Source organism: Glycine max, chromosome 2 (assembly GCF_000004515.6).
Source record: "Glycine max cultivar Williams 82 chromosome 2, Glycine_max_v4.0, whole genome shotgun sequence".
Taxonomy (NCBI): domain Eukaryota; kingdom Viridiplantae; phylum Streptophyta; class Magnoliopsida; order Fabales; family Fabaceae; genus Glycine; species Glycine max.
The window spans coordinates 5,486,146-5,501,327 of NC_016089.4; the positions used below are offsets into that span (position 1 = coordinate 5,486,146).

General features: G+C 29.3%; 1 protein-coding gene across 1 annotated transcript; it reads right to left on the minus strand.

Annotated features, from left to right (window-relative positions):
• Positions 1-1,634: 1,634 nt before the first annotated feature.
• LOC100809805 (STS14 protein) lies at positions 1,635-2,658 on the minus strand. The gene has a single exon (XM_003519865.5). The coding sequence runs from the start codon at positions 2,568-2,570 to the stop codon at positions 2,046-2,048; it is 525 nt and encodes a 174-aa protein (XP_003519913.2). The 5' UTR covers positions 2,571-2,658; the 3' UTR covers positions 1,635-2,045.
• Positions 2,659-15,182: the final 12,524 nt, after the last annotated feature.

Sequence of the window (15,182 nt, forward strand, 5' to 3'; positions counted from 1 at the left end):
TATGCGTTGGTGTAACACGTTTGCATACATACGTACCTATATATATATATATATATATATATATATATATATATATATAGTATAAAACTAGCTATAGCTTGAGATCGCTACAATTAATATTAATAATAATCACATGGCTCGACTGGGGTGTCCAATCATAAATGGACACTGGTTACTTGTTGTCATGTGACGAGTTTTTCACCCAACTTTCAATCTCCACTGAAATACTATCTTATTGTGGAAAAATAATAGTTTATTTTATTAATTTTTTACAAAGATTTAAAAAAGGAAAAATGTCATGTTCACGTGTGGTACATGTTTGTTAATCTTTACACCAAATCATACCTTATCATAATTTCTGATTGTTTAATAGTTACCAATTCAACTCTATTATAATAATTTCTGTAAAATTAAGTTAAGCCAAAGGTAACGTTATTGGATATTTATGGGTCAACTTTAAAAAATTGAGAAATTTCACCATATAAATGAGCAGAAGAGGCAGAGAAAACTAATCGATAGAATGACAAGTGAACAGTGAACACTCACACAAGAGAAAGACAAACGCAATATACATATAATGGCGATTAGATACTTTGGATTTGCTTGAAACAAAAAGTTCCGTGTTTAATGGGGTAATCCTCAGCGTGCCCCGCATGTGCACGTCAACTCCAGACATAATTCATCGATGCCATAAAGTTACTGACACGCGGTTGACAAAAACCCCACAATGCCTTAAACACCTCTCCACCAAACTAAAACAAAACTTTTTATGACATTTTTTGGCAATTAAGGAAAATAACAACCTTCCACAAAGATTACGGATCCTGAGATTAATTTAACTGACTTTGGCCCACCAAATCAGTATTGAATTGTTACAAGATCAAGATACGAGTGAGTGAGTGTGTGTGTGTGTTTGAATGATAGAAAACAAGATCTGCTAGCCAAAATTAAGATAACATATTAACTTGAAAGTTGCATGAAGGATCCAAATCAGGATCGGCTTACGGCTCAAACAACGGCTTTAGCCCTCTCAAAAAAGGTTTCAATTTTTTTTTAGTACTAATATATTTCAAAAAAAAATTATTATAAAATTATATTTAAAAATAAATTTTAATTAAAATATTATAAGTAACGATTAATTTTTTTTATTGGTATCGTAAGTAACAATTAATGAGCAACAATATTTTATCAATATTATAGTTTTGTTTAGAAAAAAGAGATTTAATAGTTAATAGTTAAAACTTAAAAGATTTTCTTTTATTTCTATTGTCTTCCTATTCAATTATAATTCTGTCTTATTTTTTCACTATTTCTCATACTTCTCTATTTTCTTTCTCACCACCTTCTTCTTCATTAAAAGGTCTCATTCCTAAATTTATTTTAAGTCTCCTAAATCTAATTTGAGGTACTTAATCCAAATCATCAACACACCCATCTTAACTAAGAACTATTGTTTTAAATTGCAATCTATAATCATAACTGTGGCCGCATCCTAAAAGTTTAAAAGGTTCTTTTGACTCATAATGCATTGTTACTGCAACTAATTAAGCATACTAAGGACTAATTAAGCATCAAATTAAACTCATGCAATGTGATGTGCCATGACAGGAGATTCTACTTATATGGCCAATTCATAAGCAATCCACATACATCATCACATAATAATGAACTAAAGATACATACATTTTCTGAATAAAACTTTCAAAAGCTATTCTAGCTAGCTTGTATCCAAAGAGAGAAGCTAAACATGATAAGCTTAAGGTTTATTTGAATATAAGTTATAAGTGTTTTTGAAAGATTTTTTCGTGAAAATGTAGAGCTTTTTTTAATAGAATTTTTTTGAAAAGCTCTAAAAAAACATTTTATGTTTTTATATCCGAACAATCTTAACAACATGCTACCATATAAGTCAAAAGTACTTTTGAAAGTTTTTCTATTAAAAATATATAAAAAAATTTTAGGAGAGACGCTCTTGAAAGCACTTCTACTTCTAGTGGCTGGTGTATCCAAACATGTCTAAGCATAAGATGATAAATGATAAGTGTTTAGTATGGGCTTTCTCCAATGTAGTTCCCAGGAGGATTATAGAAGCAAATGGTCAAGCTAGCCTGTTCCTTCACACACGTCGCTCGAGCGCACCCGAGCTCAAGCGACTTTCTCCACACAACCTGCGTGTAGACGCCGCACCGGTGGTTGGGGACGCAAGAGTTGTCGGCGTGGTTGTAGAACTGCTTCTGCTTCACCCACTCCTCAACCGCCATGCGCGGCGTCACCGCCGTGCCCCATGCCAAGAGCTGGTTCGCGCCGTACTTGCCGGTGCTCAGGTTCGCGAACTCGCACCCCAGTTTGTCCCGCTGGTACCGCGCCAGCTTGCTCGTCACGTTCGCCAGCTGCTCGCTCCACCGCAGCGGTTCCACCCCCACCGCCGCCCTCGCTTGGTTGTGCGCCTCCAAGAACTCTCTAGCCTCCGCGGAGAGCTCCGGTGCCAGGGGCGGAGCTTCCGCCTCCGATGACACGTGGAACGTGGCCACTGCAGCCAGCAAAAACAATGCACCATGAACCATTTTCATTTTGATGTGGCCTACTTGTGTTTGTTGTGTGTGCAACTCTATTGTGTCTACTGACTCTACGTATATATACTACCAGCAATTCTTCCTTGTCCTATGCCTTTTATTACTGGGTTGATTTTTTTTTTTTTGTTTATGAAATTTGAGACAAATTGTTTTTGTCTTCGAAATTAAAAAAAAAAAATCTAATCCTCAAGTTTCTTAAAAAAAAATATCTTTAGTCTTTGGAGTTGATTGATAGAGGTTGTAAAAAAATAAAACTTATATTAAGTAATAACAGCTCCAAAGATTTTTTGTAATTACACATTTGTTTTCTTACTATTACTTCACCTTTCTTCTAGGGTGTTAGTATAAGTTTGATGGAACGTCACTGTAATAGTTTTAAACTTAGTAGGGATTAGTGTAAGAAAAAAAAAAGTAGCTAGAACTATGAATAGTTTGATAAAGTTCAGAAAATGTTGTTGTAATTTGTTCTAAATAAAATTTTTTTGGACTGTTAAACTTAATTTGAACAATTGAAAAACTATAAAAACTTAATGTAAAAATTAAAACTAGGAAATGAAAATCACCCACAAGATTTCTTAAACAAAAAAACCACCCATAAAGCAAAATATGACGCGATGTTTTTTATATTGTTGACATTTTTCATCATTGTTATACATATGGGACCTCCTCTCCTTTTTTGTCAGAAAAAAGGTCCCCTAGGAGAATATATATTGAGAAGGTGACAAGTAGCTTAAGTGAACTTACTTCTGATGTTCAAGTGTTGTGTTTGAGTAATTCTGGGTTATGTTGCCAATGCAATAGATGAATTTTATGCGTTCGAGTTTGGTGAGGTCCATTGCATTTAATTTGAAGCATAGAAATGGGGGAAGAGCTATACGGTTCCCTGATCAGTGAAAATCGACTTCACCTAGATTCCTAATCAATGTCTCTTTACGGGTGATTTTTTCTTTTATATTTATTTCTTTTAATTTCTTACTCACTCTTCAATTTTTTCTATGTTTTTATTTATATTATCATCCATTTAAACAACCCTCAACGTTGAAACACTACATAAGATTGAAGAGCATGATGCATTACTATTACACTATTACAGTGGGGTGGGAATATGACACTACTAACAAATGAGTGGCTGAAAAGTCAGCGCATGGGTTTGCGAGCTAACTCATTGCATGTGTCATGACTGTGGTGGCCAGTGGAGGAACTCGTGCCCCGTGGATTTGTCATTTGGACGGCCATTAACTAACAAGTATTTGGTTTACCATTAAGAAACCTAAATAGTCTTTGAATAAAATATTATGAATTTTTATTTCTCATGAAATATGCATGTGAATAAAAATTTATTCAATCTAACCTTAAATCAAACACATTTTAAGAACTTCATAATTCATTTAACACTATTTTATGTTCCTCTTAAGTACTAATTAGTATTATAAGTAATAAAAGTCTTTTATTTTTGTTTCAAATATAAACAAATCTTATTTATTTATGTTTTATTTAATGAGACTTTTTCTAATATACTTTTCATTTAATATGGTTAAGAACTTTTTTATATTTCATATCAAGTTTTAATGAATGATAGTTTTGGAAAAATATTTGTTTTTTAATTGAAAATAACATAATTTAATGAAGTTAACTAATCTTCTTAATAAGTGTGAAGTATGTTTTTTTTTTCTTATAAGAGAAAGTAATTATAGTAGGAGTACCTCTTCCATACTCAAATACTAGTATTATCTTTATTTTTATTTATAAGACTCAATTATTTAATTCATTATGACTGAAAAATGATTAATTTAGTTGATTGTAAAAAAATGTGCTAAATTTATATTTACTTTGTCCTTAATTATAAGATATAGTTGATTAGTTTATGCTTATTTAGAAAGTTAGATAATTTATTTATTAGCTTAAATTTGTCTATAACTATAATATGAGAAAATAAGTTATGCATGGTTAGTGTAAAACATTTTTAAATCATTATCTAATCACACCCACCATTTATAGTAAATTTGTTAGCTTTTAAGAGAATTACTTTAAAGTCATATCAACGATGTTTTATGATTGGATAACCATGGAAAAATATTCTATATTATCGGCGCATTAAATTTGTTTGTAATTATAATATGAGAAAATATGTTTGTCAAAGTGTGACTCAAATAAGATAGAGAGAGAAAGAGAGAAAAATATACTTGTGGATGGTGTGACACAATTGTAGATTGTGTGTCACGTTGATTTCGTCGCACAATCCACAATTGTATTATGGATTGTGTATCATTACTCTCAATATGTAATACATTTGTGGATGGTGCGACACAATGGTGGATTTGGTGCGACATTGGTCATGGAGTGCATCAGTGGTGTTGGGTGGAGGTTAGGTGCAATGATCATGGAGGTTTGAGGGATAGGTATTGTTTATTTGCTTCGGAGAAGAAGGATAAAAAGGAGGTATTAAAAAATATGGGGTACACCAAGCAAAAAATAGAGTGGGTTAAATAATTGCTTCCATTTATGCATGTGTGTTTCAGTAATGATATTTCTTGGGCTCAAGATTTTGTTGATTTTTCATCAAGGCAGTTGTTATTCATACACCTTGTTTCGCAGCCCAGATTAATTTTTTTTTTTATATAATTTTATCCCTTACCCTTCCCTCCTCCTCCATCCCTCCCGGAAGCCATTCTCTTCCTCTTCACCATGCACCTTTCTACCATGCTAGAGACCAACCAAAGAGACCAGAAGTTCCTCCCTTTCTCTCCTTCATTCTCTTCTATTGCCACGCTATAAAATAGAAATATATTTTGTGACATCTATGCAAACCAGAAAAATATTTTTATTTTGAATAGATGTCACAAAAATGAATTTCTATTTTACATATGGACCAAAAGAAAAATGGAAACATATTTTCATTTTGCATCAACACAAAACGCATGTTTCTAGTCCAAATGCAAAACGAAAATGTAATTTTATTTGCATTAGTTTTTCTTTTTAAAATATAAATAGTTTTATTTATGTGTTTAAATTGTGATATTATAAGTTGTAATATTATTATCATTAAATCAGTTTTAATTAAAAAAAACAAAAAAGTTTTAATATTTGTATTATAAAGTGATAAAAAATAAGATATATACTGTAAATATTGAAAACGCACACCCTAATACAAAACAGAAACGTCTTTTTGTTTTGCATTGGTGATCAACAGAAACACATTTCCAAGAGGAGTATTTTCGTAAAAATAATTAAAGAAAAGGAGGGGTGCACTTAGGTAAAAAGGTTATGTAAATAATAATGAACTTTTACTAAACAAGACCTGTCCATTTAATAATGGCTACAACTGATTTTAATGGGCCATTTCTTGAAGCAAAAAGGAGGTCAACGTCTCACCTTCTACAAAACCAGACTCCTATAAGCAAACCAAAGGAGTATATCAATTGAACCATGCTCCGTAAATGCACTACGTCATTTTATTTCTGTGATGACTGATTGTCTTGCATTTCGCACTTCTTCTTAGTTCTTAGAGTAAATTATTTTTCTCATTCTCGAAAAATATATCTTCCCTTATAAAATTAAGGCTTAATTATCAATTTGTTTCCTAAACTATTTAAAATAATTTAATTTGATATCTAAATTTTTAAAAGATTTAATTTGATCCCCAAATTCTTAAAAATGAATAAATTTAGTCTTCAAATTTTTAAAAATGAAGGTCTCCAAATTATTTAAAATGATTCAATTTAATCATCAAGTTTTTAAAAATTTGGGGATTAAATTAATTCATTTTTAATAATTTGATGACTAAATTAATTCATTTTTAAAAACTTGAGACCAAATTGATTTTTTTTTAAAATTTGGGGACCAAATTAAATAATTTAAAATAACTTAAGGACCAAACTAATAATTAAGCCTAAAATTAATATATTATGTTTTTCCTTTTTAATAATGATATATGCCATTATCTTTATCATATTTGTAACATTAATTAGCGATATTATAAATATATAATATTTTTTTGGTTTCCTTTTATTTAGATTTTAAAAAATTCTATTTCTGCTTATATACAGGGAAGATTATGATTAAATGAAAATTTGATAATTTTTTAATTCTCAATTTTTGTATTCTTATGAATCATCGATTAGTTAAAACTCTCATATTTATCATCATGTACGCTACATCAAATTAGTATAAGAGTCAAGTTGAACTTGGTGATCATATCATATTGGTATTCACCAATTTATATATTAAATTTGATTCGTTTTAAATATTAGGTGATCAAAACATGAAATGTCGTCGGATTGTATTTGTATTCCTCTTCATCGACATGGTGATAATCTCAATCTGATGTGTGATGAGAGACTCCACGCCGGGATCACACTTTAATTTGTGGTTCGAGTAGGGTTTGAGGGGAGGAAAATCACGATGGAGAGGCCGAACCATGTGATTAAGTTAATTTGTGCATGGTTCCAGCTAAAGAGGATCCCTGAGTTTGAAAGCTTTCTGAGTCCCAAAAGTACAAAAAACACTACTGGTTATTAACTAAGACGTGAAGTTCATTCCATAGTGTGTCACAAAAGCACTTAAAGTGCTAATTAACTAGAATACTGTACTTTGCTAAAAAAAAAAAAAGAACTAGAATACTGTATTGAAGATAATTAATTAATAGACATAAGTTAATGCTTCAACACTAAGGTGATGGATAAAATATAGATTTAGATATTTGTCATACTACTTTTTAATTTCGTCAAATTCAAGAGCTAACGTGACATTAAGAAGCAAAATTCTTCAAAATTCAGAAACTAAATTAGATTACAGCCCTTCACATCTGATTATAAATTCTTTAAAATGAATGGTTCCTATACGTGTGAACTATGTCAACATTCACATAATCTACAAACAAAACACTTAACATACCGTGCAAAATATTTCATTAAAATTAATAAAAATAGGTTAATGATTAGACTAACAAAATAGACAAGATATAAGGCTAAAGCTACAACGACCGTAAACTCTGCAGGAACCAAAAGGGGATTTACTCCCTCAACTGAAATGATGATAATCATCAATTTGCATTACACATCTTTGTCATCTATCTATTCACAATCAAGGATTCGGTCTTTATGTTTTTTTATGCAATTATTATTTGGTAATTAGGGCAACGTGTGCCTAAAGGCACAGGACACAGACAGTGATTATCAAGTCATATTGTGAAAGTTAACTAATGAGTTGTGTTATTGTTTCCTACTTTGCTACCTGCTATTTCAAAATCACACTATATATCCGAGTGCGACTTTTGATCAAAAGTAACAACTTGATTAACAAGATCATCGCACCGTCTTGACTCTTGAGTATATATATATATTCACTAGATTGTTACGTCCACGACCAGTAACATCTAAAATTATTTTATCGTACTTACTACTGTTTTTGTGAATAATTGATAGACTTTTTATTTTTATTTTTATTTTTTTAATGTTGGACTACTCAATGAAAGGTACTACTGTTATTCATCTTAGGCTATGTTTTACTCTTTTTGACTATATGGAGATTCCAAGTGCTATCTCAATCGTAATTAATGATTTAAGTTAATCAAGTTCTCTTTCTTTGACTATATTGCGAGGAAAGTTCCACAATTGTTGTCTATTCTCAGGAATATATAATTTCTCTTGCAAATACATATAATAACAACAGATATCATTATTTAATTTTCTGAGTAATATATTTATTTTCTTTATTATATTTTCATTCATCAATGTGCAGTGAATATAATTGTTGTAATTGTGTTTGTGTGAAAAGTACTAGTGATAATACCACAATAACAACAACAAAAAAGTTCCATAATAGTGTACGTTTCATGTCACTTTTCAACGTACGGTACTTAATTACATAAGGAAAACTACCAACGAAAAGGAATAATTAAAAATGATAATCAGTTCAATAAATACTTTGAAAACGATTGAATTTATATATGGAGAATTTTCAAAATAAAAACATTTTGGTATTATTCTACAGGATCATTATGGGTGGTACAACTTTTTTTCAATATTTAATGTAACTTTATACTAGGACTAGTCTAAAATTGAGAGAAAAGGTTAAACATGATTTGTTAATAATTAGAAAACTTTATTGAAATATTAGATGCGATCATTATAGGATTATTAGGTAGGATCATTATACTAAAATTAGATAGACTCGTATAATCTAATATGAGAGAAATTCAACTCAAATTAGATAGGTTGGTTCATTATGAGCGTTTTCTTTTTTTTTTTTGAGAAAAGAAAATTGAATTTTACATTGAACGAATTTTCTTTGGCATAAAATTATTCCTAGATCACGATATATATGAAATTATTTATAAACTACTACTGATGATGTTAGATTATACTAGTCTAATACAAAAAAAAAATTATACTAGTCTTTTTTTTTTTTACTGAATATACTAGTCTTTTGTGATCAAGTTGTTTAATGGTTATGATAATTCACCTCATATTTTTATTTTCAAATTTCTATTTAAAATTTAAAAATTTCATATGATTCATGGAAAAAATTATAATTATTAATAAATCATGTTTAAGTTCATAGGAAGTAATTTTTTATTAAGTTTTCTACCTTAAGAATTAGGTAACTCTCTTCGAAACTTCACTACCGAAAAAAACAAAAATTAATTAACCCGAAATAGATGAGAAGAAGTGGTGTACTGAGTGAGTGACTAGTGAGGACCACAAAAGAAAGAGCTGTACCTTTTAACTATAAAAATGTTCGTCCTGATAGAGAAATTGCCTCTCCCACTTGTTGCTGATCAAGTGGACAACAACTCAACAAGTATTGTCACCTACTCACTTATAATAGGCCCTTGTTTATCGACATGTTGTTGGTCTAAATACAAATTTAGACTCTTAATTAAATTTTTAAATTTAATTTTTATAGATAAAAAAAACGATTAAAAAAATTTAACAAAGATGATTAATGAGATTTTTTTTGAAAGAGATTAATAATTTAAAAAGTACTTGTGAATATTTTACACCTGTGTAACGTGAAAAAAATATCGTACGTATTTTTTTGCTACTCCAATCTTAAATTTTTTTAAGACAATTTGTTTTATATATTTATAAAATTAGTTTTAAAATTGTCATTAAAAAATCATAAATTGTTAAAATAATTAATAACTTATTTTAAAAAAGTTAAGTCGAAAGATTCAATTTTATTATTCACGTGATGTGAAAAAAAAATTAATGACACAATTCCTTATAAATTCAAAATTAAAATTGAAAGAATAATAATACTAATGTATTTTGTTCCTCCTTCATTGATCAATATTGTTGGGCAGTGCGATGCCAAAAGCTTGACATATTTGCAGCAAATTGATATTGATTTCGTTTTTAACGGAGCTTGCACTTTATTATCCTAAGGCAAAATATAGAACTAAATGTAATTTCCTTTTCACCATCCTTTCACGTTGAGCAAACACACTTTTGAAGGGTTCAAAAAGTTAAACCAAATTGGATCGATCGAGCACTAAATTGATATATGCAAGTCTTTTTTATCTGAGATATCAGCATTGGATTCCTCCAGCTGGCTTTCCTTCATAATGAACGTTAAAACCAACAACGAGTTATACACATACATTCATATCATGTTTCCTTTCTTTGCTGAAAGGTCCAATCTTATATGTATCGTGCTAAATTTGAAATAATTAGTTCGTTGACAGAGAGAATGGCATGCGATGGTAGTGAATGCCCATTTGATAATGTTATTCTGATTAATTCAAGTGGGAGAGGCAATTATCCTATCGCTTTTTCTCTCATTATGCATTTTTTTTATTATCAAATACGTGTTTCATTTGGCTTTTTAAATATATATGTAACGTACGTACACATCCATCATCACACATTCAAATTTGGAAATTTGACCTTAGATGTTCATACAAGTATTTTTATTTTTCTTTGTTGATATCGCATCATATATTAAAATCTATTTATGAGCTTTACTGGCATGAAGCTTAAAAAAACTTCATATTCAAAATTGATTATAAAATTCTATCAGCAAAATATGGTAATTTGTAATAATGCCCGAACGGAATGTGAAAAAGAACATTAAATGTGCTCATAACTATGATTTATTATCTTTGAGAAAACTTGATAAATTTGATTGGTCCTGTGATCACTCATCATGCAAGCACCAGTTCACCTTCCAGGGCATTCATTACCCATGCAACAAATAAACGCGTTATACTAAATAGAAAGCTAACGTAGTTTTTTTTTTAAAAAAAACTTTAGTTTTTATTTTCTTCATTTAATAAAAATTAATAAACCTAAAGACTACCAACTGGCATGAAGCTATTCTAAGTTAGCTCATGAACTTGAGTTTGAGCCTTAGATATATAATAAAAAAAATTAAATATTCAAAGAATTTTTTGTTATCATAGATAATATTTTTATTCATCTAGAGTAGATTGTTTCTATTAGATGATACATGTAGTCTAAATTTTTTAAGAAACCTAAGAAAAACATAAGCATTCAAAGAGAGAGTTTTGTTGTACATAAGCCATTTAAAAAAAAAAATTGACCTTATTTGATTTTCACTACTCTACCATGCGCGGCACGCTAACAACTACTTCCAAAAACTAAATGGCCGAAAGCAAAACGGCAGGCAACAGCTTCTAATTAAACAGGTCAAAAAGTATAGTACGTACTGAGTCGTCACGTATGTTAATGTCATTGTCATGTCCTCAACACGCTAAAACAAGTACCTACAAACTCGTGCTGTGCAACACCTTCAAGGATTCATGGACATCATTTCCATTGTTTGTGAAATTCCTTGTCTTAATTAGCAGTGCCATTACATATATAACATGGCAAAAATGAAAAATGAATACGTGAATTCTACCTTGTAATTACTTATAACCTAACCAAATTACGGTTTCATAGTATTGACACTTCAGTAACCATGCATATTCTTAAACGCAACATTAATTATTCATTAACTTCATATTCATATTTTTATTATATTATTATTATTGTTACGTACCCCGATACTGCATATATAGGCTTGTTACAGCTGTACTTAAGATATTTTTCGATAAAAATTAAAGATTAATCTATTGAAATACTTAAATATATTTAAGGAATTATCCTTTCTCAACAAAAGTTTTTTCACATATGAATTTAAAAATATAATATTATAATCATATATTTAAAGAACAAAATTATTTGTTAGTAATGTCAGACTACTGAATAGGGTTCTTGATGAACTGATCCTTAATCTTTTGGTCTGAATATCCCGTCCATGTCACATTCTCATCTAGATTATTATTTGAGGCTACTTTTGTCACCGATTACAGTACTCACTATAGTAGTGTCACTCAACTCGCTCATGCATGTTGAAAGAAACGTCGAAAACAAGGAAAGAGCGTCTTCTATGCAGATTTCCTTGTCACCGGCATTTGTACCCTTGACAAATGTGCAAGGATAAGTTCTTGTTCATCAACCTAGCTATTCTATGTAGATGAATAGGTTTCTGTTTGTGCGATTATCTCTTAGGCCTAACCGACTCAAATATAACCCCTTTCCTTCCGTCTTCATCATTTTTAAAAAAAAATATAAATTTGGTCTCATTCTTGGTTTCTGTTGTTGATGTTGTTTCCTGCTACATTTGACGTGTGAGGTTTATCTTATTTTTACATTGTACCGAGCCAGGTGGGGGCCACTTAACTAAGCAGCTTCTCGATAAACATTGAGATCCCATTCTTAATTCGGAAAAATTTTAGTGTCCGCCCCAAAATGGGATGAATATGAGTGGTAGAGGTAAAAAGAAAAAAGACAAAGATTAAGAGAAAGTGTAAACGTGACAATTATAATATGATAAAAAAAGAAAATAAAGTAAAAAATGAAATAGATATGAAAGTGGGTAAATATTTATAGGGTCTCGTAAACTGTAGTGTTATTAAAAAAATTATTATAAAAATCATGAAAAAACAATAATTATTAGAACATTGGGTAAATAATTATTTTGATTAATTCTGTCGTGGAAGGCTAGTGGTTGTACTTATACTCGATAGAATATAGGAGTATTAATTGTGTGGATCAATTGTTTTAATTTAACCGATGATATCGAGTTTTAGTTTTAAGGATGTAAATGTTAAACACAGAGAGTTTGCATCTTGTAGTGTTTCTCTAAAACTCATATATGCAAGATTGTTTCTGGAGGATGCTATGAAACGCTTGACCGCACGCAGATGAGTTTTTTGTGATAACTTTATTTTTACGTTCAAATTATTAACTAGATCTAACGACAAAAATCATAACACTTGTGCGATCAAGAGCTTTCCAGTGGCACTTCTCTTGCGACCCTAAGCAGGTACCTTGGTCTCCCCCCAAAGACCATTAAATGTATATATATAAAAAATTAAAATTAAAATTAAAAAATATTAATAAAGAAAATATATAAAAAAAGAATTTTCTAGCTGATACTTGCTTAATTTTTTAATAGTTATTTATTAGATAAATATTTTTGTTAAATTTATTATTTATTAAATAATTATTTATTAGAAATTAATTTTTTATTTAATAATGTAAAAAATTCTGACTCCTATTTAATATACTTCTTAATCCGCCTCTACTTGTAGGATGTTCAATATGTCACTGTCATTTTTGTACTATAAAATGAATCTTCAATTATTTAAAGAAGAAAAGATTGTAAGAAAAACGATATTAAAATTCTTGACAGCATTATACAAATTAAAGAGTTACTTTATTCTTATAACTTTTTCGTCTCTATTTATTTGTTTCTTTAAAAAAAATTATAAAAATGAGTAAAAAGAATCTCTTATATGAATGATTATGATTATTTGATACCCTACGTGTGTACAATTAAGGGAAAAGAGAAAAGAGAAAGACATTAAAAATGAGAAAAATAATGTGTCTTAAGTGATAAGATGAAAAGGAGGAAATATATATGAATTAAGCAATGTGTCAACAAAGAGATAAAAGAAATGATAAACACTTACTATTTGGTATATGATAGTGTGTTTGGTACGATATACACTCATTTTACTGTTCCATCAATTAAGCTCCTAATGTTAAAAATGCTAGACATATATAGTCCAACAACAAGATAATGGAGGCATCAAATCTTGCCTATACCAATTTTTGCTATAAGATTGACCAACGAAACTGCTAGTTCGTTAATCTTGTCGAATAAAGAGAAAATTCAACAAGGTTTATACAAATTATTCTTGTAACATATAAAAATTATTTAATAATATCTGGATTGAACCTTAAATTAATTTAGAATATCTTAAATTATTTATTAAGAGTAGTTTTTATATTTTCCTATCACTACAAGAAAAATCCACTTTATAGACCGAAAATCCAGTCGCTAGAATATGAAAACCATTCACTAAAACAGTTAGAGACTAAATTGGAGACCAATTTTTGTAAGTAGCTAAAACCTTGGCAGCTGATTTTGGAGACCAATATACAACTGATTTATAAACCTCTTCCAAATTAGATCCACATATTAGATTCAATGCTAAAATGGATCAAGCATTTAACAAAGAATAAGAGAAACCATGGCAAAGAATATACCTCTAAAAGCCAAAGAAGATGTGGTAGAGAAGATTATGAACAGAACAAGCATAAGAGTTGCATAGTGTCAAATTGGTGATCCAAATACATCCTCTTTGCATTACTGAACACAAAAATTAGGAAATATAATCACATGGAATTGAAAAAGCTAAAAATCATGAGATTTGATGTTAGAGATGAAGAGTCGGAATATCTATCTCTTAAGAGCTTCACTTTTGTGTCATGTTTCACTTCTCTATTTCAATACATGCTTTCCATTGCCTTTGTTTCCAATAGAGAACATAGGCTATGGTTTGGCACATTGGATGAGATCTCTTCGTATGAGATTTCTTGATCAAGCTCTTCTCCTCTGCCACCATGAACGCTATGCCTCCGTTAACACCAAAAATCCTAATTACTATGGTGATTGTTCTTTGATAAGTTTAGAGTGTTGATGGTTTTCATGAAGAGAAGGGGAGAGACCAAGAGAGAGTTCAAAGTGCAAAATAGAGATAAAGTAATTAGAATGTGATAAGCAAAGTTTAACCACCGTAAAAATATTTATGTGAAATATTAAATGATTTTAAATAATATTATTACAATACAATATAATATTATAATATATAATAATAAAAAAGAAGTTTAGTTTATTTTTCTTTGATATAATAGATAAGAAGTTAAGTTAAATTATTCAGTTGATATTAAAAGTATAAGATATTTTCTCTATATGATATATCCATATTACTAGTAAATTTGAATTTTAAAGATTATATATATATATATATATATATATATATATATATATATATATATATATATATATATATATATATGAAAATTATTTCTTGTATACATTTAAATGTAATTTAAAAACATAATAATATATTTCATATGCATGTAACGATAGTACTGAATTTCATCACTTCTTGACAGAAAAATATTAATATATATTAATATATATATAGAATATTTAATTTTATTAATTCATTCCTATAATTTTTAAAATGATTGGGATATTAAAAAGATATATAATATTATTTATATTATTTTTTACTTTATTGGTTGA